The sequence below is a fragment of the Haliotis cracherodii genome, unplaced genomic scaffold (assembly GCF_022045235.1).
Source record: "Haliotis cracherodii isolate W230 unplaced genomic scaffold, xgHalCrac1.p SCAF_11, whole genome shotgun sequence".
NCBI lineage: Eukaryota > Metazoa > Mollusca > Gastropoda > Lepetellida > Haliotidae > Haliotis > Haliotis cracherodii.
This window is the reverse complement of record NW_027266266.1, coordinates 24,208,032-24,235,751: the sequence shown is the minus strand read 5'-3', so window position 1 is coordinate 24,235,751 and position 27,720 is coordinate 24,208,032. Positions and strand designations below refer to the sequence as shown.

Here is a 27,720-nt window from a genome sequence, read left to right as displayed (position 1 = left end):
AAGTATCCAGTGATATGGAAACTCGTACGTATACTCTCGAACCCAAGTGTCCAGTGATATGGCAACTCGCACGTATACTCTCGAACCCAATTGTCCAGTGATATGGAAACTCGCCCGTATACTCTCGAACCCAAGTGTCCAGTGATATGGAAACTGGCACGTATACTCTCGAACCCAATTGTCCAGTGATATGGAAACTCGTACGTATACTCTCGAGCCCATGTGTCCAATGATATGGAAACTTGTACGTATACTCTCGAGCCCAAGTGTTCAGTGGTATGGAACCGCGTATGTATAACCTCGAAACCAAACCAAATTCGTTTGTATTGCATAATACATTACGAAACGTTCTGAAAATTGTGCATTCTGGGACCAAAATTTATCAAAATGAATTATATGGACTAAAATCTTGTAGACGTACACAGCACAATAACCGGAGAACATTAATTTGTTGGTTTGACGTCAGGTAACGCTTGCCAGTCAATCATATGTCTGCCTGTATGGGAAAATTTAATCAACTCCATACAGAACGCCGGACCTGATTCAGAAATACCGAGGCTAGATTGGATTTTGATAGATTGAGGTTGAAGTCTTGTGTTGTGTTTGATTATGTTTTTAATAATCATCTCAATTTTATATCGATTTGTGAAAATAAAATAAGATGCCGATTTAAACCATGGGAAATACCGTTGTTTATTTTGGCTGTATTGCAGACCCCGTTTGTTTATTTATTACATAATCTAGAATTAACACGGAGATCCTCTTCCTATGGAATCACGGCTGTATTAAAGGTACTGCACAACGAAAGCATTGCTGCCGTCATTCTTAAACATCGCGATGAACCTTGAGCTGACATGAAGGCCTCTCGCTAATGAATAGTGTTCCTGGAAACCATATATACACTGAGACAGCGATGAGCTTCTTTGAAATGTTAACGGACAATTAAGTAGGTGAAATTACGAACGGAGACTTCCTAATCCGCAAACTAAAGGTCACCGAGTAAAAAATCGGCGTTATATTTAAATACACTTCAGCTTTACTTGTGTCCAATTTATTCATTTTTTTTAAAATGATGTGTTTATTTTCATCACTTGTTACTGACATATACATGGTGTTAAATTAATATTGACCTTTGATACCAAATAGGCCATTAACCTGATCCGGTATTGACAGAGATCCAGATTAGTCACAAATTGTGATTAAACTCATTTTGCTTACCATTCATATATTTAGAGACCCCATTTCACTTTGTCGCGTTCACCCTTCCATATTTCCCCTTTCCCTCTCCATATTTCTATATGTATACCATTAGCACTGTAGCTGTTCGCCGTGAACAGAGTGGCAGACATATGGACCTCTGTACGGGCTTAGGGTATACACACTCTCTCTCACTCTCTCGCATGACAGAGCTCCTTAGCCGACCCTCAGCGTTCGTGCGGATAGAGGGAGCCTCGGGGGGCCGGACGGATATTACCCCCATCAACTGTTGTACGAGGGGGAGAGAGCAATATTAGCTGGTCAGACGACCCGAGCAGTTTCGTAATAACGGACTGACAGTATTTGACTCTTACAAAGAAGCAAGTGTCTTTTTCTGTGGAGGATATTTACATTGTGTTTCGTGAAACTGATACATTCTTCAAGACTATATAACTTAGGAACGCGAGGAAGCAGGTATCTGTCCTTGATTGTGCCCGTCGGGACGCTCGAGTTTGAAGGAATACAACTTATTTTGTGTTTGTTCTTAAACAAAGGGAATGTGGTCTTTAAACTTGGCTTGGATGTCTGTGAGGATGTATGTTTTGGAGGATTACAAAGTTTAAAAGGATATCTGCCGAATGGATTAAAGTTTGAAGAAGTTTTGACTCCTGGAATCGGTGTTGATTTTTTGGGCAAAAGTAAGTTCAGGGAATTTGATTTCTTGGATTGTATAAGAAATCTGGTGCTAAGGGTTCCATGTGCACGGGGATTACCAGTTCTATACAACGATGTTACGAGGCAGATTGGTGGTGGCAAGTTAAGACAAAATCTATACGGCATTGAAAACGGAATCAGAGTGACAGTTTTTGCATTATTTGCCCAATGCGTGAAGTGGATGCAGACAAGTTGCGAGAAAATTAAGCTTTGTTGTTTTTCCACCGTCCACATGTTGAATAAACAAGCAGAGTGAAGATAATTGAAGACGACACTTGAAATGTAATGGGAACATCGACCGCCCCGTAACAGCAGAACTTGCACGTGAGTAATTTCTATCACGGGAACCGGAAGTTAACGATAGTGGATGGAATTGTGGGTATTCTCAGGTAGAATGTATATCTGCCCATATCATACCATTATGTACAACACGTAAGATCAATAGAAACGTTAAATTAGTTTTTTGATCTCTCAGAAGGTAAGTTGTCATAGTGAATGTAGTGTATAATTTTAATGTTGTGAAAGTTTACAATTTTAATTATTTCTCTGAAATATGTGTTATTTTTGTTGCACAATATGTTAATGACAGTTTGACTATACGTTATTAAGTTTCACATGTTTCATACGTTGAGTGCACTTGGTAACGAGAAACAAAGGACTCGTTAATTGTTAATTAAGGTTTTTATTAACGCACGTGTCTTCCTAATTTTACTTTCTGCCCTGTCTGGAGGTAATAAGCACGTTTTCTGATTATCTTGTAATAAAAAATACGCTATATCCCGCTGACACTTGCATTAATGTCGAAAATGTCAAAAGCTTTATCTCAAGTGGGTCTGGCATATAAGAATTCTTACTGCTTTGTTATTAACAGACGACCAAGCATCAAGAAGGAGAAAATGAATGGCTGCTTTTTATGGTAACGTCGAAACGTGTTGAAGCTCTGATTAGTCTAGGTTAGCCCAAGTCGGATTAATGGGCGAAAAATATTCTTTTTTCTCACTGTCAGGTTGTCAAGCTATCTTCCTGCTTAGCTATAAACTCCCGAGTTGAAGCATCACCTTCTCCATGATTGCATCGCTAATCAAATATCAGGCAGACTATGCGAGGCTGGAGCTTGGCCCTCAGACTGGGCGGAATTGTGTCAGTGGTTTTTTTGTACCTTTCATTCATTATGAAGGCCAATAGATTAAGGGGGGATGTGGCAAATTGTGTCTCCGCTCAAACTTGCAATTATTTCTTCCCAATTACTTGGGACCTCCTTTGCGTTGTGATCTGATATAGCGTCAATATCTTCCGCGTCAATTAATTAGACTATACTCTATGGTAAGAGTGCGGTAGTGAGCTGGAAAATAGCCACTCGCGTTATGGCCGTTTATTTGGTATTGGGAAGTCAAGTCGAGGTCTTTCTCCTCGCCGGCCGCTGATGATTAGTTGGTTGTCCTGATGGTAAATACTTTGGTAAACATGTCCTTGGCGGTGATGCATGGGTGCCGTCAGATGCCAATAATGGGTTTCATGTCAGCGGGCCTAACACTGCGTTATAACATTTATGTATGTAGTGGTGGAAATTGATGACCTATGTCGGAAGCTGGGCACTATATTGTTGTGTGTTATGAATGATTGGGTTTAGCCACACGGGTAGATAAGAAGATATGAACAGGCATACTTGCGCCGATTTTTAGTGGCTGAATGTTGTTTTATGCCACCCAACACGTTGATAGCACGTTCAACTATTCGCGGTGTTTTTTTCCTGATCGGCTCTTGCGAGGGGGGTACCTGACCTATTCTGTCCCAGACACTTTGTTATTTGTAAAACACAGGAGTAAGTCTTGGACATTGTATAAAATCTGCTTACGTTGTAGGCTGTATTTTTCAAGAAAAAATAGCTGTATGTTTAGACTTAATATTGGAAGGTTGGGCACGGTACCAACATCCGTTGACTTCATGAGTAGAATTTTAGCTGTTGCGGGATGCCTTTTGTTGGCAGTTACAGTTAACTCCGGCCCCCTTTATTCCGGAAATCCTACAATACGAAACTCGTTATTCCAGGAATACCGTTATGCGGTCCTCGTTATTCCAGAAATACCGTAATACGATCTCCGTTATTCCATAAATACCGTTTTCCGAACCCTGTTATTCCAGAAGTCTCTTTTTCCGAACCCTGTTTTTCGAGAAATTCCATATTGTGGACGCTACAGTACATGACGCCGTACCCATCATTCGTTAATCTGGACATTTGTTAATCCAGGCGATTTCACTTCGAGCGATACCGTCCGGATGGACGAGGTTCAACTGTATAAAACGACGGGGCATTGAATTGGGTTCAGTAAGTCCATGTCGACCGAGTGTTCATGTACGTAGCTACAATCACAACCTACCCACTATCCCCTCACTGTGAGGAGCGAACGCTTCAATCACTAGGTCACTTCAGACCACTAAGTGTTACAAGCCGGGGATAGGTAAAGGAGGAACACGTGTTCATATTATCAGATACGTTGGTGTAAGAACGTGTAACCTTAACTTTAAGGGGGTTAAACTTGATCCAGGATTTGTTATGGGTAGTTATTGAATGAGTGGGTATAACGAGGGTGGGTGTGAGTGAGTGTGTGCATATATCCTGGTATGACAATAGAGAGTATCCATATATAATGGTATGACAATAGAGAGTATCTGTATACCATGGTATGACATTAGAGAATATCCATGTATAATGGTATGACAATAGAGAGTATCCATGTACCATGGTTTGACAATAAGGAGTATCAATATACCACGGTATGACAATGGAGGGTTTTCATATACCATGATATAACAATAGAGAGAATCCATAAACCATGGTATGACAAGGAGAATTTCCATATACCATGGTATAACAATAGAGAGTATCCATATGCCATGGTATGACAAGGAGAATTTCCATATACCATGGTATGACTATATAGAGTATCCATATACCATGGTATGACAAGCAGAATTTCAATATACCGTGGTATGGCAATAGAGAGTTGCCACATACCATGATATAACAATAGAGAGTATCCATATGCCATGGTATGACAATAGAGAGTATCCATATACCATGGTATTTTAGCAATAGAGAGTTGCCATACACCATGGTATTGCAATAGAGAGAATCCAAAAACCATGGTATGACAAGGAGAATGTCCATATACCATGGTATGCCAAAAGAGAGTATCAATATACCATGATATAACAATAGAGAGAATCCATAAACCATGGTATGACAAGGAGAATTTCCATATTCCATGGTATAACAATAGAGAGTATCCATATGCCATGGTATGACAAGGAGAATTTCCATATACCATGGTATGACTATATAGAGTATCCATATACCATGGTATGACAAGCAGAATTTCAATATACCGTGGTATGGCAATAGAGAGTTGCCACATACCATGATATAACAATAGAGAGTATCCATATGCCATGGTATGACAATAGAGAGTATCCATATACCATGGTATTTTAGCAATAGAGAGTTGCCATACACCAGGGTATGGCAATAGAGAGAATCCAAAAACCATGGTATGACAAGGAGAATGTCCATATACCATGGTATGCCAATAGAGAGTCTCAATATACCATGGTATGACAAGGAGAATTCCCATATATCATGGTATGACATTAGAGAGTTTCCATATACCATGGTATGACAACAGAGAGTATCCATCTACCCTGGTATGCCAATTTGGAGTATCTATATACCAAGGTATGCCAATAGAGAGAATCCACATATCCTGGTATGGCAGTAACAACGAACGATGCCCCTGTAAGCGAAGGTGAAGTCTATGTGTAACGCGTCGTTCATTCGTTGTGAGAGTCGTAGGCGGGATTCTAGAGTTCGTTGATTTAAGGGTTTGAAATTGATAGCTGGAGTTGAAATGTTAAAACTAAATGTTAGCGTGGGAAGAAATCCGTGTTGAAATATCGGTTGACAAGCTATAGAAAAATGCACGTAATGTTTTAAAGTACCCAGACCAGAAGTGTTGATATAGGATACTTACTGGTGCCAGAGATTGTTGAGTGCTGGTGAGTGAATGTTGTAAAACGCGCAAGCAGAAAATATTATTGTAAAATAAGTAAAAAAAACAAGTTTGGATCAGACAAACCCTCTCATGAAAGTATAAATTCCTTTCTATGCGTAACCACTGGATTTATTCAAGTTGGGGTTTTTTAGAGAAATTCTAATCCGGGAAAGTTACGTCCCTTAGATACGCCAGAATCCTGTGATTGTGGGTTCGAATCCCGGTTCGCCCCGATTATGTTTCAAGTTTTTTGACCACCATACCCGTGTTTGTGAGTTTCACCTAAGTCGTAAACGTTAAAGACCTGCATCACATCGAACATTCCTACCACGCTGTAAACGATTAAGTAATTAAATAAAAAACGAAAAATAAATGGAATACTGTTCAAAGCGGCGTTTAACCCAATTCACTCACTCACTCATCCACTCCAAGCTTCGATGTAGGTATGAGAAGAACATGTCAGTGTCCGGATAAGCGAGGATCGTCTGTCATTAGATTGAGCGGTCAGAGTCGGTGGCTTGATTCAGGATCATCGTACCGAGACGTCGTGATAGATGTTCACGATATCAATCATTGGATTGTCTGGTCCACACTTGATATAAAGACCGCCAATACTGCATTCGCCTGTTTCAATCACTTCTCTCCAAGCTTCTCGCGTCGCGTGTATGTAGGTATCTAGGCGGGACAAACTAAATGGTAATATCGTCCGACACAAATACCACTTAGGGACCAGATTACCATCTACAGAGGAAGGAAGATGCAGAGGAGAGTTAGACGCGGAGGAAGACATGCGTTTAAACGGCTATAATGCGTCCTTGTGGAGTTAGTGGCTGAATGAGATTTTAATCGCTTTTTAATGACACCCTCGACTCCCTATTTCGAAGTGAAGGGATGTGAAGACATGCAGTCCACTGTTAAGACGTATCTTAGTGTATCAGTTCAGTTGAAGAGAGTTAGGGCGTTTTTATCACATTTAGATGGCGATATCTCTTGTTCATTTCCACCTCATCAGTGCATAAGTAATGCTTACTTAAACACCTGTTCATTTAGAGGGTTGAGCGATGGTTTTAATTTACTATATGGTGTTTCTTGTTCATGTTGAATTACCGCATCATAATTCTTGATTACTTATCTGATAATTTGCTTTTAATTATATCGCTCTATTGCTGAGTGCGGCGATAAACAACAAACAAACGCAACTTATATCGCTAAGTAATTTTAAAAGCAGCTGCAGGATTGCGGATTCGGCGCAAAACAATCCCCTGGAAACTAGATAGTCTTATTGCTAATAACATAGTATGGCATCGCAAACTTTGTAAATATAATAAAACAACAAACAAACAAATATCAATTACATCCATTTTATTATCATATGTAACTTATGTTTCAAATTAGCGTAAACAAGCGAACAAAATAAACAAAATTTGAAAAGGGACAATGAAAAAATATATTTTTTAATCTATAATATTTTAAATTCATATCAGAAGCAGGCACTTCTCCTAGGAATCTAGATGATCGAACCAGGAGTGTTTCTAAACCAAGTAATAGTGCTGACGTGAGGTGTCTGTTGTAATTTGATGTCCTAAACAGCAGTAAGCGGTGTTGAAATGACTCCGAGGAATAAGGCACAATTACTTATTCAGAGAAGCAAATTGCCCCAGTTTCCTAGAATGTTCCACAGAGAGAGTGACATGTTCCATTAGCAGGCAAATTTGTTCTTGCTGAGCGATGAGTATCCAAACTAGGAACATGCGAACACAGATGACCCTCAGATGCAGGTTCATATGTCCGCTGTCACGTGTTGGCCAACACACACAGACTCAACGCTCATTGATGTTTCTGCATATGTGTTGGAGTCTGCGCTTGAACAGTCGTAAAAGACATTATGTCTGTGTAAATATTCTCTTGTATACTCATGTGCTTGCTCGTTTAAAAATATAAACCTCTGTGAATGCGGGTCTTTTTTATTTATTTTATTATCATAGGTAACTAATTTTGGTTATAAGAACGTCCATATGCATATACGTGTTTTCCCGCCCGTACGACCATATCCATATGTGTTCTTATGTGCGTACACTTACGTTTGTTAATATCTAAATGTGTAGCTGTTCATGTGTATCTTAATGCGTACGTTCACCCCGTAACAAGCAATTATACTCGTGCGTTGAAGCGTAACTGTGTCATACTTGCGCTTACATGCGTCTCCGTAAACTAACATTTTGTCCCAGAAATAAAGTTAAAATTTAAATTATATATCAACAAAATAACAAACAAAATCCAAATGGAGCCCAGAACAATGCTTGATTTCCTAGAGCTGAGGCAATCTAGACTTGCCAAATCATTCTAGACTTGAGTATGATTCGTTTGTTGATATATTCTCTAAGGTCTGGGGTCTCTAGGGTCTGCGTACTTGTTGCCAAGGATGTACAATGATTTGCTAGGCGTGAATAAGTGAATGACGTTTTACGCCGTCGATCCCAAAATATTCGAATTTGGGATAAGTAAACCAATGGTTGATATGATGCCTAACAATCTACCCTCATGATGATACACAATCAGCCAGATCCAACATTGTGACCACCCAATACTCATTCCAGCAGTTCTTACGACAAGCATGGAGTACTAGGTACATGTTCTGATCTGAAAGAGCCCTGGGATAGCCTTGTGGTTAAAGCGTTCGCTCGTCACACCGAAGACCGGGTTCGATTTCCACGTGGGTACAATGTGTGAAACCCATTTCTGGTGTCTCCGTTGTGATGTTGCTGGAATATTGCTCAAAGCGGCGTAAAACATCACTCACTCTGATCTGAGAACTCCAAGAGGGTAAGGAATAAACGCAAACGCGATCCCAAAAACGTTCTAATATGATGCACGTGCAATATGATTTCATTAACCATAAAGTCAATATAGCCAATCAGAACACGCACAAAATAAGGTTTAGTGACTCTTCCATGGGCGACAAACCTTTAATCAATAACACTGATATATACACGAACTGACAGCATAACCGCGGTAACGGTACCGGCACGACACCTACATCGCAACGTCATGCAACATCTGTCACCGCGACTGCGGGACAGTGAGAGCAGATGGGCCCAACCTTCCAGCCTGGGACAGGACGCTGGTATTAAGTGAGGGGATAAACCTACACATATGATTGTCCTAGAAGACTTGTCTTGTGCTTCCAATTCGAGAAGTTGATGAAGCAGTTTTCACACGTGTCCTTCATCGTCTTGAGCAAGGAGAACATTGTGATCATACCATTGTCCCGGAAGACTGTCGTCCTTCCTGTTCGAGAAGTTGTTGCAAGGGTTTTGCGTGGATTCGTTATTGAAGTAAGGAAGTTAGGTTTAAATTGGTTTGGTTCCGGTTTAACTTATAACTGGAGGTACCATGGATATCGATTTTCTTTTGAAGTGTTCCGATGTTGAGTGATTTCTGACGAATACTCCATACCACAATCCTTCTGATTGGGTGACGATGTGGCAATGGTTGGAATTCAACGCTAATGGAATTTTAATATGGCATTAAGGAATTGTCTGTGCTGCTGATATGTGTCGATGACTTTATCAAAATGTTGTTTTAATAGATTCACGTTTAATTTCCTTTTATAGTAATTATCTGGATCGTATTTCAGCCGCGTACATACTTCAGGTTAAATATGTTAACTAACTGTAGGAATTTTGCGATCGAAATTCCGATTATGCTTTTCAAAGTAAAGTGTTTCATGTTTGTATTTATATATCATATATATTGTGTGTATGCACTTATGTTTAAAGATAGATGAGTACTTACACTCGCATGGCAACATGTTTGGATTAATTTCGAGAACAATATTGGCATTAACTTATTGATATTTTATATAACATTTCATCGTACATCCATACATACATGGGTTATATTAATCATGTCACATGCATACTTATATACCGTAATTCATATTTCATAGGTATATATGATATCTTGATTGACGTGTGTGCATTTTACACTGTTGACTATATGTCTGACCATTGTGTTTCTATTTGAAACTGTTGAAGAAAGACAGCGATTTTAGATTAATCGATGCTAGTCGTGTTTCAGGCAAGCAATGGATTAGCCGGACTGAAATGCTCTTTGGCATTTTAAAGTACGCGTTTGAAATCAACTATGTCATGTGCTTCGTATTAACGCCGTCGTGTCTGTCGAGTGAAGTTAGCTGCTGCGTTTAGTCAAATGTGCCTTCGGGTTATTTCAGGAAGGCGCATAAATCTCTGACATCATATGTATATACATTACAGTAATATGTTTTACTTGACCTTTAAAGTAAATATCCTTGCTTGTAACTAAGTATAAGGTAGCGTCTACACACGGTGTTGGTAAAGGTTATGTACAATTGGTACAAGATAGTGACGTATTCTGAAAGGATACGTAATTTATTTACCGTGTTTGTTTGTTGTTTAACGCCGCACTATTCCAGCTATATGACAGTGATGACAGGCATCGACCAAGTCGGCGAGCTTGACCACCCGATCCCGTTAGTCGCCACTTACGACAAGCATAGTCGCCTTTTACAATAAGCATGGGCTGCTGAAGACCTGTTCTACCCCGGATCTTTACGGGTACATACGTACTGTAAGTGAGGTGAACAGAGTTTCAGTTATTGCACGGCGTGTCTGTTTGATGTGGGAGGAAAACCCGAAGTGATGAATTCTTAGATGTTTTCCATCAGAGTGAGCACGTTGTGATGTTGACGGATGTAGACACATAAGCATGACGCAACTATGCACAGCTGAACGTATACATTTGATAACCATAGCGAATCTGGGGTTCGAACTCACGATTATATGTTCTTGGCACGCCTAAGGGACGTTACTCTGCACAACGAATTTGAGCGAAGTAGACGACTACGGTACCGTATACATATTGAAAAAAACCATCATATTCAGTGTTCGTGGGCTTTAATTGATAAACGTCTCCGACTTGATATATCTGTGTTAATCCTCTGTAATCTATGAATCCGAGCTAATCCCAGTCACTCACTCACACATGCGATAATCTCTTCTTGCGTTTGGCAGCAATCAGTGGCAAATTTAAAGAAAATGTAAAAATAGTTTTAGCGCTATTCCAAAGGTTTGCATAATTTGTCTGTTACCCGTCTGTTAACAGTCCACAGTATATACGTAAATGATACAAAATGTGTTCTTGGTTACTGAGCTGTTTATATATCCCATTTAACTATGCATCCGCTGTTAACCTTTGTCGCAAAACAATCAAACTGGTGGTCATTAACAATACATGGTGTTCTTTACACACCTTAGCGTGTAAAATAAGTGTTCATATACAGGTAAATCCACAACTGTTATCATCATCATGATACTACTTTGATAAACCGATATTTGGTTGCAGACTATGTGTTTAAAATCCGATTTCGTTTTAGAATCCGATTTCGTTTTTATGTCTAGAGTTCACATCAGTGGAAAAATACGTATGATGAAAAAATATCAAAACGCATGGTTATAATTCCGGATATACGTTTCCTCCACATACCTTTGTGTGTATCTTATATTTATACTGGTTAACCACAACATGTCTTTATCGTGTTTACTCCGCAGGTTCGGCCCAGTCTGTCAGCTACATAACTGAGGAAGTCGGGATCTCGGAGGCGCTCACAACAAGTACAAGCTGGATAGGGGGATTAAGTATGGTCAGGGAGTGCAAGTGCGCATAGAGTGGATCCGTGTTCTACGGGATTACAACGGTGGTTCCTGTTGATTTATCGCTTCGTACAGTTTCGTACACAATCGTACAGTTTTGTACATAATAGGGTCAAACCATTTGCTCGGAGTATTGGAATTACTGCCTTGATGAATATGGGAAATCATTTTGGGATATATATTCAAAATGATATACACTCCCACGACACAAGATCACAGAGGAGTATATCATGATTAGTTAGAAGGTTCTGTTAACGGACTTGTCTTGCCCGAATGTGCAGATAAATATTTATGATCATATGGCATAAATGGTTTACACCGTGTGATGATATAAACTCCATGATCAAACCAGTTATCGAATGAGCTGTGCGATAATACTCGTTCAAGTGTGCCCCCTCTCAAAGAAGCAGTTCATTTGCGTCTCTATGGAATGCCAACATTAAAGCCTGTCTGAAGTTTTGAATCTACAGACATAACGCGAGACGGATGTGCCTTTCCACGGTGTGTAATCTGAAGGATGTGTTAATGCTATTTGAGAACATATGTAAATAATGCTAGCTCGGTCATTAGATAATGGTAGCTTTTCGTGGGACTCGAAACGCTATTTTATTGTCGATAAGTTCTTTTTTCAGTGACGTTCTAATTTGAGTTAAGCCTCATGGAGTACTCAAGTGCCTTATTGAATACCAAAGACGTTTTGTTCTGAAACTAGAGCAGCTCTTGTATTTCTTAAGATTGTGAAGAACATTGTTATTTTTTGGAAACGTTCCTCACTCGATCTGGTGCCATACAAGTTTGGTAAACTCGGGAGTAACAGTTTTTAAAGCACTGTTCTATTGAATCACTGTCCATACGGACTGGTATACAGGTGTAATAAGACCCGGATTAGTCCGTCTCTGTGACAAGAAGTCGCAGTTGAGGACGTCGTTGACAACGATGGTGTCGCCCATTCTAGTTCTGTGGACCGTGTTGTCGGTGTTGGTGGCGGGAGCGTGTACCTTCACCTTCCTGCAGCCGTTTTGGATCCTGCACCTCGACTTCAGCCACTCCTTCGGCATGGTGACGCACTGTTTCATGGACTCGCGTTACGAGAACGACCGCGACGTGTGCACGGCCTACGGCGGCTACTACCACCTCGGCAACATTCCGTCGGGGGCGTGGCAGGCTGCTTGTGTGTTGTATGGCACTGGGTGTGTCCTCATGTGTCTCTCGGCCTTCTTGGCGTTGTGTAATACGAGTATGGTGAAGGAAAATACCAGGAGAGTGGCGCTTGTCTCGGGGTACATGCAGGCCATAGCGGGTAAGTGCGAATTACCTACACACCACATACCATTGTTTTTTTCTGTTTTTTTATATACCCATGACACTGATACATATTGATATGTTGCACACATTAATGTTATTTTTACCTTGACATTGACCTTAAAACCTTGACCTTGACTTCAAGCTATCGCGCTCATAGATATGAAGTGACACGGAAATATATATTCGTGTATTTGACGATCGGGTGTTCTAACCTTGACCTTGACCCTGAAATCTTACCTTCATTTATATGACATTGGACTGTTCAATATTGTTTGTCCGTGACGATGGTGTCTTTCTAATGTTTAACCTTGACCTTGATCCCGAAATCTTACCTTCATTTATATGACATTGGACTGTTCAATATTGTTTGCCCATGTCTTTCTAATGTTTAACCTTGACCTTGACCTCGAAGTCTCACCCAGATATACTGGTATGTTATACTAAGTTAATGTGTTTCGATAGTTTTCTTTAAAAAGCAACGAACATGTTCTTGTTACGTTAGACCATAACATTGCTGTGTTGATACGCTACGTTTTATATGCCACGGTATAAACGTTCCGACAGACGTTTACGGTTACTTTTCTACGTAACCTTCTACGTGACGTTTAACTCGAGCAATGTTTCAGACTGCGCGATGATTGTATCTGATAACGCAAAGATGCCATGTATATTCAGTTAACAACAGTTACAGTGAAACCCTGTTTAACCGGACGGTACCAAAATCCTCTCAGGTTAACGAATATCCGGACAACGTATGTACCGTTAACTCTACAAACACATCCAAGTAATCGCTCAGAAGACGGGGTTGCCGGAATAACAGGGTCCGTTCTGAAGAGGTTCCACTTTACATGTATTGCGTTCAGACATCATCAAAAACTACGTCCAAATTCATAAAAGTAAGCCAGCATATGCAACGAATTCCCATTATGTAGGTCAACATTTCTCACATGCCTAACGGTGCATGTAACCGATTATTTTAAAAATCAATGATGAATGGCATTTTCTTATTCCACTGTGGAACTGTTATGTTAGACCCATACGCAGAACACATATGTTCTGTTCTACATGTGCTGCCTTAGGTTAGAGTGTCAATGGCGAATCGATGCTGAATGGATTTCCCTGTGTCGTGTGCAAGCTATCAGTGTTATAAATACATACAGTAAGCATGTGTTCTGTGTCTCGTAGGGGAAGGGAGATGTTTCGTGTCCTGGTTAATTGGGTAGCCGGTGCAAAGCTTGCATGCATCTTTGCATCATAAACAAGTTTTTTACCTCCACGAAACTCCCCTTATCCTAGTTGATATATATAGCCCAGCCTATTTGCAACATACTTGTTTTGTCATTGTATCTAAAGTTAAAAGTCATGTTTTCTCAGGATCTTAAAGCAGCAATGGATCAGTTGTGTATATACTACAAGAAAATGTACAAGTCTTTGCGTTTAGGTCAGCCCGGGATCACAAGTAAAATTGTGAGGGGGCAAGACTGGCTCAGTTGTCTGAGGCATCGCAATTCGCGTTGAAGAGTTGCGTCCCTTAGGTGCGCCAGGAACCTGTGACCGTGGGTTCGAATTCGCCCTGATTGTGTTTTATCTTTGTAGCATCATACCATGCTTACGGGTTTCACGATAGTGGTAATTTAAACGTCTAAGACCTGCATCACTTTTCCTCCCACATCAGGCCGGCATGCTGGGATATAACTGTTCAAGTCGTTTAATTTTATCGTACAAACCTAATTTGCCCCTGAAACTGTTGAAAGAACTTGTCTGCCACACAAATTACATTGTCGCTAGGTCTTCAAAACAAATCCAAGCTCGTGGCCTTAATTAAAAACTGTAACTGCAAAAATCTCTCTCAGTGTTATTCCAACACAACTGAGCTTTGATGTGATGCTCTCATTCAATAAGCGAGCAATGCAGTATTGTATTCGGCAAACATAGCAATTTACATATAGACTATGACAAGCAACGTCAAGCAACGTCACTTCTAAACGTTTCATGTTTGTTACAAACACAATATATGCAGTACGCTTTGACAAAATTTATCTAATTATGTCAGAAGGTATGTCAAGCAATCAGATTTATTTAACATCTAAATCACACACAGACACACAAACGTCTGAACTGTACTTAAATTATCAGTTTGTATAAACGTCAAAATACCGGCGCCATGTTGAATCCTGATTAATACCAATTCAATGCTACTATTTGGACGTGGTGGTCTGTAGACCAGGAGATCTTTCATCCAAGTAATGTAATCTACTGGAATTAATGCCACTTTTTATAAGGATAATTTCATCTAACTTCTCTTAAAGGATCTTTTATTGGGAACGGCGCCACGATTCTGACATTTAACAAAGGAATTTGCTTTAAATAAACTGTTTCCAAATCTAGAACAGAAAGAATATGTAGATACTGTACTGTAGCATTACTACCACCAAGCTCAATAATTGAAAACATTGCTCTAGTGGACGTGTTGTGTAATAATTAAATATTATCAATCAGTTCGTGATGTTTCTATTGATTAGTCTACTTGAAGTTTAAATATAGACACAAACTGCGGGGGAACAAAAATATACACGAATACCATACGAGTATCATAGTTGTGTGTTTTGGACATTAAGTTTGCGGTGTTTCGGCGACTGATTTCAGACCAGTAACGTTTTGATTTCGTTTGTAAATGGTTGGTTCAAGTCCAGTTTTCAGAAGTGTATACTTTCTTTTGTCCGGTTCAGTATTTGTATGCATCCTACGTCAGACAAAAACTAATGGAATAGTACATTTTTAATTTGGGAGGTGGGGATAGCCAAGTAGGTAAAGCATTTGCTCGTGACATCGAAGACCCGGGTTCGATTCTGCCATAGATACAACATGTGAGACCCATGTTGTTGTGCTTTGTCGTAATATTAACTCTCTCTCTCTCTCTCTCTCTCTCTCTCTCTCTCTCTCTCTCTCTCTCTCTCTCTCTCTCTCTCTCTCTCATTTCTTTTTCTCTATATTTACATACATTTTTCTCTCTATCCCTTTATGTTAACATACCTTTTTTCTCTATTTTTCTCTCTATTTTGTCCTTTAATCGTGCGTGCCGACATCTCGTCGCATTCTCTCTCTCTCTCTCTTTCTCTCTCTCTCAATCGTTGCATTCTTTCACTCTATATCTCTCTCGCACTCTCATGTCCTTTCAATTCCTATTTCTGTCCTTTCTCTTTATTTACATACCCCTCTTTCTCTATACCGACACATGCATTACGTCTCACTATTACTCTATAACACGTGTTACACGAATTATCCATACTCCACAACATTGTGAAGCACACACCATGACCATGCAACACATTGCATATCACACAATTAATGGCAGCATATTAACGCTGAAACGCATTACATCTCTCCTATCAACATCATCGCCATCTGTTGTAGAAGAACAAGGATGCAAGTCAGTGGGTGCCCACATTTGATTAACCGAACAATAGCGGTTCATAATAAACAGGAAATAGTCCATTCCTTGTTCCGCTTCATTTCCGCGCCGATATTTTATCACCTACACTGAATAGACCCTCGCTGCGTGATGGAAAAATCATATACATAGCTTGTTGTGAACTATTTTCTCTGAAAGCTTTTTCGTCAATAATGAGTGCAAGATGCGCCATATGTGTCAGACTCTGCATATGGTACCTGAAATAGGTTATTCATACATTTAAGTACAATATTATGTTGTGATACCAATTTTTTAACGCTGTGGAAGAAATTTGCACCAAGGACTGTTAAAAGAGTAAAGATGAATTAATTGATAGAACCTTATCTTAAATGATTTGGCGTGATTTCATTTATGATAAAGAAAACGACCTCCATGTGCGGAAGACGAAACGTGACCTTGACCTTTTCTAATGTCGTATGCCCCTGAACAAAAGTACATGGTATATATTTTCGTTTTTCAAACCTGCGCATGGAATTCGTGAACAAGGCGAATCTCGAGCGTGTTTCTGAGGCAACGGATGTCTCAGAATGTATATGTATTTACATGTTAACATCTCTTTCATTAATCACAACTCATACCCGTTATCGACCGCCTCCGTGGTCTAGTGGTAGAGCGTCCGCCCAGAGAGCGGGAGGTCCGGGGTTCGATCCCCGGCCGCGTCATACCAAAAAGACGCGAAAAGATGGTACTTGATGTTACCCTGTCTGGCGCTCAGCATTAGGGGGCTAAAACAAGGACTGGTCGGCTCGGAGTCAGTGTGTCTGAGTTAGGTATTCATGTTAAACTGCGGCATGGTATCTCAGTGAGCTAGCACTATAAATCGGCATCAGTCCGGACTAGTACAAGCAGCCACACAAACACACACACGTACATGCACGTCGCTATATAAGTGCAATAATCCCCATTTTACCTCACCATACCCGTTATCGGGTGCATGGCATCCATGCAACTACTCCAGATCATTGCTCCTTATGATGGCGGGAGGGAGCACGGGTGGCAGAGTCGTCTAAGGTGCTGCAATTCGCTGTGGAGAGTTGCGTCCTTCTGGCACACCTTAAACTTAAGCTTACTTGTTCTAATGCCCTGATTATGTTTGTTTGTTCATTTGTTGTTTAACGCCGCTTTCAGCTGGAATCCAACTATATGACGGCGGTCTGTAAATAATCGAGTCTGGACAAGACAAGTAATTGACATCATGAGCATCGATCCACGCAATTGGGATCGATGACATGCATCAACCAAGTCAGCGAGCCTGACCACCCGATACCGTTAGTCGCATTTTACGACAAGCATAGTCGCCTTGTACGGCAATCATGGGTTACTGAAGACCTATTCTTCCACGGATCTTCACGGGTCGGTTTCTAGGTTTGTCAGCACCATATTCGTGCATGTGAGAGCGGCCGGGTAGCCTAGTGGTTAAAGCGTTCGCTCGTCACGCCGAAGACCCGGGTTCGATACCCCACATGGGTACAATGTGTGAAGCCCATTTCTGGTGTCCCCCGCCGTGATATTGCTGGAATACTGCTAAAAGCGGCGTAAACACATATTCACTCACTATAGTGAGCCAGGCATTGGATCCTGAGGATGATATTCTGCCCAGTGGGGCGTACCACTCACTGAGAGTTGACTAAGAGATCATACGAACTGTTTAAAGGATCGTATGTACTGTCTAAGGGCTGATTAACTGCTTACGTGGGCCGACGAAGAGCTGTCAAAGCTGACATGAGCTGTGTAAGAGCCGACATGAGCTGACTAAGAGCTGACATGAACTAAGCGCTGACATGGGCAAATTAAGACCTGAGAAAGAGCTGCACGTGATGACTATGAGCTGACATGGGATGAGTAAGAGCTGACATGAGCTGATAAGAGCTGAGAAGTGACTAAGAGCTAAGAGACAACATGAGCTGTGTAAGAGGTGACATGAGCTGTGTAAGAGGTGACATGAGCTGACTAAGAGCTGACATGGGTAAACTAAGACACGAGAAAGAGTTGTACGTGATGACTATGAGCTGACATGGGATGAGTAAGAGCTGACATGAGTTGGATAAGAGCTGATATTATCTGAGAGGTGACTAAGAGCTAAGAGCCAACGTGAGCTGGGAGTTTTAAGAGACATGAGGTGACTAAGCCCTTAGAGCTGACCATGCATGAACTGATTGACAACTCAGCCCTGTTTACAAAGAAAACAACTTAATACCCAGTCTAAAAACACAAATGTTAAAACCTTTAGTTGATATATAATGTTTCATGTTTCAAAACGAATGGTGCCTATAGCAACTGCGCATGTGAGTTTATTGAACATGCAACTGATAATCTATAAAACGACTACCAAAAGGTAGTTTATCACTTAAACTCATTTAAACTAAGATATTTGGAATATTTTTTCAAAACAAAATCGTTTTACTTGCTGTAGAACGATATAAAATCACTTTTTAGTGGCGTATCACATTCATTTATTCCGTTATTCTAAACTCCACACAAAAATAACGGCAAAGATAAAACGGCTGTCCAAAAGCACGCTAAGATTAATTCCAAGTAAGCACGTTTCCCTCTTCCGAGTCCATTTAGCCCCACGAACGGCCATCATTTAGCTTGCCTCGTTTTCAATATAGTCCCTCTGACAGGAAGGGGCTGGAACGCGATCAGTATGTCCTATTAGTAATTTCTCGGCTAATAATATCCTAGAAATAGCTTCTGCTAGCGTCATGTCATTTCCGAACCCGTAACACCAGAGTAACCTCTAAGAACCGAATAATATAAAAAGTTAAAATTGCCAGTATATTTGACAGTTATTGTCCGTTTTGATATGGTGTTCCCATTTAACGGGACATTTGAACAGTTTAGGTTAACGGTAAATGTATTTGGCGTGAGCTGATGTGTGTCAAGTGATACTGTGTTACTCAAAGTGCTTTTTTCTCATTATTCCACGCTTTAGATTATTATCATGAAATATATATGATTATATGTTCTAAAAACAAAAACACTTAAAAATATCGATAAATAAAAAAACCGAAATAGCGTTTATACAGAGACAACTTAGTTAATTGTTTTTTGTTGAAAAATAATAAGAGTGAATGAGTAAGTTGGGTTTAACGCCACTTTTAACAGTATTACAGTTATATCACGGCGTGTCAGCTTAATGTGGGAGGAAAGCCCGAAGTGATGCAGGTCTCAGACGTTAACACTTCGATGAAACCCACGAGCACGGGTATGGTGCTGACAAACCTAGAAACATAATCGGGGCGAACCGGGATTCGATCCCACAACCATAGGTTTCTGGCGTGCCCAAGGGACGCAACTCTGCACAGGAAAAATAAGAAGAACACCCTTACAAACAGTGAACAATGTGAGATGGTGGTGACAGTTTTTTGGTAAAACATTCAACCAGGTGTTAACAAGTCAAATTTTATTATTTATATAACGATAATCGGCTATATCGAAACAAGGAGTGGTTATCAACATTATTGTCGGTGTGAATTATAAACTTCGGCTTTAACGATAATCGGTTATCTCGAAGTTAGAAGCGGTTATCAACATTATTGGCATTGAAAATAACGAACTTCGGATATAACGATATTCAACTATATCGAACTAAGGATTGGTTATCAAGGTCATTCATTGCCTGTACAAATAACGAACTTCCGATACAACGATAATCGATTACATCGAACAAAGGACTTGTTATGAAGGTCATTATCTGTGCAACTAACCAACTTCGGATATAACGATAATCAGTTATGTCGAAACCCAGAAAACAAAAACAAGTTATCGTGCGGGTGTCTTAAAGTTCGATACATCTGAAGTCTATAATGTTGGCGCATGTTGAACACACAACAATGTTAAGTTTGTTACGATAACAGTAGGTATACGCATGCGCCTGTTGAAATAACTACATTTCGCCAAGGGATGACTCCCTGGCATACAATAGCGACCCCCCGCTGCCTACATCAACACATGACATTCTGTGTCCATTACTGATAATGTCATGTCGCCACTCGGAGGTATAATTATAGTTTTTGCAACGCCCATTCTATCAACATAATAACAATAATCATCGCTAATTGATGTCAGAATAGTTTACGTTAATTGAACACTTCTCGGGAGAACGATGACGTGCACATCATCCTCCGATACATCAAACCTCCAGTTCACTCAACCAATGACGACATCCCCTGCAAGGTCTTTATAACCATTTGAGTTCCAACAATTATTTACTTGACGGAAACATGAAATGTATATTTTCCCCTGTTAAAGGCCTCTTAAAATCTAAATTCGTATACCTAAGCTAAAACAGATGTTTTAAAGGTCTTTTAAATAGAGAATAGACATATGCATGTGTATTCGGTTGTCCCTGTTCTTTATTCTGCACCTCATACATTGCACAAATGTATGTTGTGACAAGAGGCAATACTCATGCTTTCAGTTAACACACTAACTGCATCCATCGATTAAACAGCATCTCGCCAGTAGACATATGGGAGTACGGGTGGCCCAGTCGTCTGAGGCGCCGCGATTCGCTGTGCAGAGTTGCGTCCCTTGGACGCGCCAGAAACCTATGATTGTAGGGTTAGAATCCCGGTTCGCCCCGATTATGTTTCTAGGTTTGTCAGCACCTTACCCGTGCTCCTGGGTTTCACCGAAGTGGTAAACGTCTGAGAACTGCATCACTTCGGGCATTCTTCTCACATTAAGCCGACACGCCGCGATATAACTGTAATATTGTTAAAAGAGGCGTTAAACCCAACTCACTCACTCACTAAAACAATATGGATGCTTTAGGGGTAACGAATACTCGTCCATCATATTTAAAATCTTGCCCTTTGTATGTTTAAAGTTTCCGAAAAAGACGAAACGGTCGAGCAAAAGAAAGTATACACCTCAAGAATTGGATTTGACCAAATAGTTACAAACTTTATCAAAACCTCACTAGTCTCTGAAAGGCAAGTTTAGAAGTGATACACAAAAGAAAGAGAATTAGTGGATGTCAACACAAGGAACACAACGTTTCGGAGTATATACTTACTTATTCACCTGGTGAAGGAGTAAGTATATACTCCGAAACTTTGTGTTCCTCATAATAAAGAAGTTGACATCCATAAATTCTCTTCCTTAAAACCTTACAAGATTGAAAACAGTCGCCGAAACACTGCAACCTGCAAAACACAAGACTTAGTATGAAACACGTATCTAATACATCACCATCGAAAAACATATCCTGTTTGTTTCATTTCCAACCACCATCAACACATTTTCTTTGCCAGACAGTATATATTCCAGTATGTTTGCGCATTAACATGTATACAGATTTATGTAACAAATTTCCTTGTCTTGATTTATGATTTTCCTTTTCTCTTATGATCTTTTTGGTAATCCTGCCAAAAAATAATGATGATGAATGTAACGCTGATCGTTAAAACGACCGTCGTAATTGAAAAAGTATTCATATTTTTACGATCAGTTAACAAAACATATATGTTACAAATTCTGAGGCGAAAACGATCCTCAAACACAAGTCTCGGTTCAAGTATAGCAAATGAAACAATTAGATCTCACGAAGAACACGATGTAATGTGCAATAAAACTGACTTGTTTTCTTGTATCAGTTAGCATCATCCCCATCACTTAATCACACAGCTGCAGGCAAACAAAAAACATAAGACCATTAACCCTTAAATCTGCTTGGTGTACATTGACAGGTAAACGTGTATTACACCCATAAAAATATATTCTTGTTTTTTATGACGTTTTTCGAGACTGAGTGGGAATCGAAAAGGGAAATTATATATTTATGTTATACTTTTAGTAGGGTATGCATCTATTAAATAAAACTGCATATGTACCACGTGACCTCGTTCGACCATGCCAGCGCCATTCGTCACCAATCGCCCCTTTCCACAAGCTGCAAGAAGACTTGTCCCCCTATCGATGAATGTCATGCGCGAAAATGCGACAAACCAATCAGAATGCGCGTATGATTTCAAGTTCTTCGTCAAAGAATCCCTCAGAAATAATTTTTGATTTTACATATGTCTTGCATCTAGAAATATACCCACGACACAGTTAAATGTGTTCAATCATACTGTATTATCCCGCATGTCCTGATGTGCTTTAAATTGCATCTGAAATATATATGATATATGGAGAAATATATGTGAACTATTACGCAACGAGTTGACAATTGTTTTAGCTTTGCCCGTTTGCGCAAAGACGAAACCCGGTCTCGAAAATGGCCATGAGAGGGGCACGAGTCGCTATTCGTCTTGTCCCGGAATAACACGAGTTGGTCTCGAAGGTGCCAGCGCGAGGGATGAAGGCAGGGATAGAGGTCATGAAGACCGGCAAGGTTCCCGTGCGAATATAAAAGTTGAAATCCGGTCCAAAAGTGAAATTGAAGTTTAAAATATCATAACTTAACAGTACCTGAAAATAGAAATATTACGGGCTTAGTCAGTATTAGGTGCAGGTGCAAGATAAACAAGCCTTACTTAGTTGCTTCAGACGTTATGTAAACAGGTTTGATCATTATGAAATTCGTGTTTTTATTTTGACGACGAAACTCTACTTAATGTAAATCAGTTATATATAACATAGGCAACACGTGATTACCCACTGCAGAGTTGTAACCGAGCTGGATGGTAGACAGTGCCTTAGTTGTTCGTTCGACCCGTGAGGATCTGGGATAGAATAGGCCTTCAGCAACCCATGCTTGCCGTAAAAGGTGACTATGCTTGTCGTAAGAGGCGAGTAACGGGATCGGGAGGTCAGGCTCGCTGACTTGGTTGATGCATGTCATCGATCCCAATTGCGTGGATCGATGCTCATGATATTCATCACTGGGTTGTCTGGTCAAAGACGCTTTTCATGCAAATTGTGTGAATGGTTGGTGCTACCGGTGGGTCAGCCCGTGCTTACTCTTTCATGAAGTTTTGGCGTCATCACTAATCATCATATTTTGCCTTTTGCGCCCGGGGGCACGGGTGGCCCAGTCGTCTAAGACGTTACAATTCGCTGCTCAGAGTTGCGTCCCTTGGGTACGCCAGAAACTTAAATGATTGTGGATTCGAATCCAGGTTCACCCCGTTTATGTTTCTAGGTGGCCAGCACCACACATCACCTGCATCACCTCGGGCTTTTCTCTCACAATAAGCTGACGCGCCGTGATATATCTGAAATACTGTTTAAAGCTTGTTTAATGGAATCTGTTTCGGCGGAAGATCGATACAGATAGGTCTGTGGCGTTGAGGTTCTAAATTACATATGTACATGTACTGTATATGCACGGATATGGCGATGCCTCACCGTACATACATCGTTAACTCGATCTGAATGTTCAAATTGTCTTTGTGCCTCCAAATGAACCCGCATATCAGGCCTACCTCTTTCTTCTACCCTGTCAATCTCAAGCTACGAGGCATGAGTGAGTGAATATGGGTTTACGCCGCTTTTAGCAATATTCCAGCTATATCACGGCGGGGGACACCATAAATGGTCTCCACACATTGTACCTATGTCGGGAATCGAACCCGGGTCTTCGGCGTGACGAGCTAACGCTTTAACCACTAGGCTTCCCGACCGCCCCTCGAGGCATGAAGCCAATTGCAAGATTCTAACTTCGAGATGACGCAGTTCGCTGAATGGCCTATCGCGATATTACAACGTATTGGTTTTTCAATCTTCCTGTACCATTAATAATATCTAAAAATATGTATGTTCTAATTCCTTGATAATCAATGGATAATGATGGCTTTGCAGGAACCTGTACAACGAAAACATTCTTGTATTTATTTTTATAGAGAATGTGAAAATGTTTATAAAAAAGCTAATTTCCTCGAGAGCAAGCTTGGGCAAATTTGGAGTTTTTAAACAGTAATTGTTGAAGACTGAATACATCAGTGGTGGGATATGAGCACTCAGGATGGATTTACCGAGCTATCAGAATCATCTCAAGTGACATAGCGTATTTAGTGTAGGGATGTAATGAGAGTTTGTGTGACGCCGTGGCAAACTTGACGTTGGAGCAGCCGAGTTGGCACTGAAACTGTCTCAACAAGGCACGCTCACAATGCCACGTCGTTCTAGAGCACGTGCATATCGTGAATTTACATTGTGAAATGTGATCCATGGTTCTAGAACACGTGCAGGGCGTGCATGTGCACTGTAGACTATGGTTTATCGTTCAAAAGCACGTGCAGGGCGTGCATGTGGATTGTAAACGATGGCGCGTCGTTCTAGCGCTCGCGCAAGGCGTGCAAGTACATTGCAGACGACGTTACTTCGTTCTGGGGAACGCGCAATCCGTGCGTGAACATTGTCTATGACACGTTCTATTGCACGTGCAAACCGTGCTTGTTGACCGGATCACTCCTGTAAATTTATTTTCCCAAGGGGCATTAATTTACACACCATATAATTTTGCGTTTTCCTTCAACCACCGTTTTAATTGTGTGCGAATAAAATGCAAATGTAGATCACAATGTGATATAACATACTTGAGGGTAGTTCCGTCCAAATATAAGTCGTGTCAGTAGCCTGCGGTTGTCAAGCACTACGTACATTGCAAAAGGCTCTGTGTCGTGTGTCAACGTAAACTGCGTTGCAGATGATAACTAAAAACCATTCGGTGCCTTTTGTGTTTTTTCCAATCTGGTTTGTGTCAAGTGCTCGATAAAAAATGTTTCATGAAACCAAGACCGCGCATTTTATTGGAAACTTAGTTCTGTGGCAACACATAGTTAGTAGTGTCATATCTGTTGCTTGAACACCGTGCTGACAACACAGATTGAGCTGGGGTGTAGACTGCGAATGCTGCTTGTTTGGTTTTAACGCCGCATTCTGCAAAATTCCAGCTATATGGCGGCGGTCTGTAAACTTTTGAGTTCAATGCAGACAAACCAGTGATGGAGATCATGAGCATCGATCCAAGCAATACGATGACGTGCATCAACCAAGTTAGAGAGCCCGTTGGGCGAGGGTGGTAGAGCATGGATTGGGAGAGAAAAGGGCATAGGTTGGATGAGTGAGTGCACTGATGTGTTGTAGTAGTAGTAGTAGTAGTAGTAGTTATTGTTGCCATAGAAGCAGAAGTACAAACAGTAAACACAATTGATACAAAAGAACCAAAATCTAAATATAAGATGCGATGATGGGTGAATTGGGGTTCGAGATTATTGCACTTATATAGCGACGTGCATGCGTGTGTGTGTGTGTGTGTGTGTGTGTGTGTGATTCCTTGTACTAGTCCGGACAGGCACTTTATCTACTAGAGTCTTCTAAATTTTAGGAAATAATGTTTCACAAGGGGGTGAGTGAGTAACCATTGCTAAACGCCAAATCAGCAATTTTGTTTCCATAACATTATCACAAACATTTACAACACACGTGAGCCAGAATATAAATATGTTTCAAAACCTGCACCTGGGCCTCAAGGCAACTCTGCTACTATCTATTCCTGAAAGAGAAACATTACCACAAAACGTAGAATTGCTGAACAAAGTGCATTGTTCTATTTTAGACAGCAAGATGTCAGTTGACGCATTGGCGTGGTAGCACGTGTATGCCGTGAATGCGCTGTTCTGCATAACCCGTCCACGTTGTTCTGTAATAGAAATACACACGCTTGCCGCATTTTGTTCGGGCATTTGAACCCTGTTAGTGATATGTTGTGTTGGAAGTGTGCAGTTCGCTGTAAAATTATGGATATATGGACATTTCATGCTTTTCTTGAATGCTCAGTGGTACTTTACAAGAAGAAGAGGGCCTATTATGCGTTCTTAAGTGGAAACGATATTTTATGTCTTAGTTTTATATTAAGCTGTTTCTTATTATTTGGTTTACGTTTTATTCTCAAACTCAGGGTGTCGTTGGTCGAAATACGTATTAAAATATTACGTTAATTTTCTTCAGGAAAACTAAACGTAATTAAAAAAGGCTTTTTTGGAAAAGTTGCATTTATTACGCATTATGCTGTTAGGGTTAGTGAGTGAGTTGGGTTTAACGCCGCTTTTAACAATATTCCAGTTATATCACGGTGTGTTATGCTGTTAGGATTAAGGATTGAATGAGTTAGGTTTAACGCCGCTTTTAACATTATGTCAGTTATTTCACGGCTTGATTTGGGAGGAAAGTGCTCAGACGTTAAAGGGGTGTGGTGTGGACAAACTATGAAAAGGGTTACCTCACTTTCCCATCATATACTTTTTATTTTATTTTCATAACGGAACTTATCTAACAGACTTAGCAGGACGAAAACACATCATTCATCATTTGTGAATATTCGGACAAAATACAAATACCAAGGCCTTAGAGTGGTAACGCTCATTTGTTCATATATTCACTGTTGTGTTTGTTTGTTGTTTAACGCCGCACTAAGCAATATTCCAACGACATGACGGCGGTCTGTAAATAATCCAGTGATTGACATCATGAGCAATGATCTACGCAATTGTGACATGCATCAACCTAGTCAGCGAGCCTCACCACCCGATCCCGTTACTCGCCTCTTACGACAAACATAGTCGCCTTTTACAGCAAGAATAGGTTGCTGCAGACCAATTCTACCCGGATCTTCCAGGGTTCTCTGTTGTGGTTCCCGTGACGAGGTATTAATGCATTTGCAACCATAAGATCCCTTCCATGTTTGAAATGTAAATTTGTGCCGAAAAACGCAAATGCATTGATTTTCAACGATACGATGTCTCAGATACCCATCAGCAGTTGTATATCATGCGAATGTATTATCTATTTTTAAAAAGTTATAAATTAAATTACGTTTTAAAAAATAAAACCATGTAGAAGTATTCTTTGAGTGCTGACAATACAGTTGGTTTTTTAAAACATTATATCGCTCTCAAGATATCTACAATTGAAAATCGAACATTAAAATCGACTGAGAGGTATAGTTTCTTTTGCTCTTCAGTTTATGTCTGGCTCAAAAGAAGGACATGATAAGAAAGTGTGTTTATCTTATCTTTAATAGAAAATAAAAGGTCCAAAGTAAAGGTACACCTTGACATATCATCCGTTTCTCTAAATTGAGGGTCGGGCCGATATTTAGGGTCGATCGGAGATGAAAAACCAGTTTTGTTTGTATGGAACCGAGGAAAGTGCAAATTTAACAGCTGAAGAGCTGAGAGCATGTCAAGGTGAGCGATATATTTGGGAAAGAATGTACCAGGTGAGAGGAGGTTTTAGTTACGTATTGTGAGGCCAGGTTTGATTACATGTTCGCTAAGCGCTACGACACAATAACACATAAACACTGCGATGAAAGGCCTCCCCGTGCTAAGGCGTG

At 40.4% G+C, this 27,720-nt stretch overlaps 1 protein-coding gene across 2 annotated transcripts in view; it reads left to right on the top strand.

The window, feature by feature from the left end:
- Nucleotides 1–1,422: 1,422 nt before the first annotated feature.
- LOC139456350 (LHFPL tetraspan subfamily member 2a protein-like) overlaps nt 1,423–27,720 on the top strand; it is a 118,623-nt gene continuing 92,325 nt past the window's right edge. The window contains exons 1-2 of one of the 2 annotated variants that reach the window (XM_071237998.1): nt 1,423–2,235; nt 11,552–12,953. In XM_071237998.1, coding sequence (XP_071094099.1) covers nt 12,590–12,953 — 364 coding nt within the window. In that variant the 5' untranslated portion in view covers nt 1,423–2,235; nt 11,552–12,589. Of the gene's footprint in view, nt 2,236–9,108; nt 9,296–11,551; nt 12,954–27,720 lie in introns of those variants that run through there. The other variant, XM_071237999.1, reaches the window with a different exon arrangement.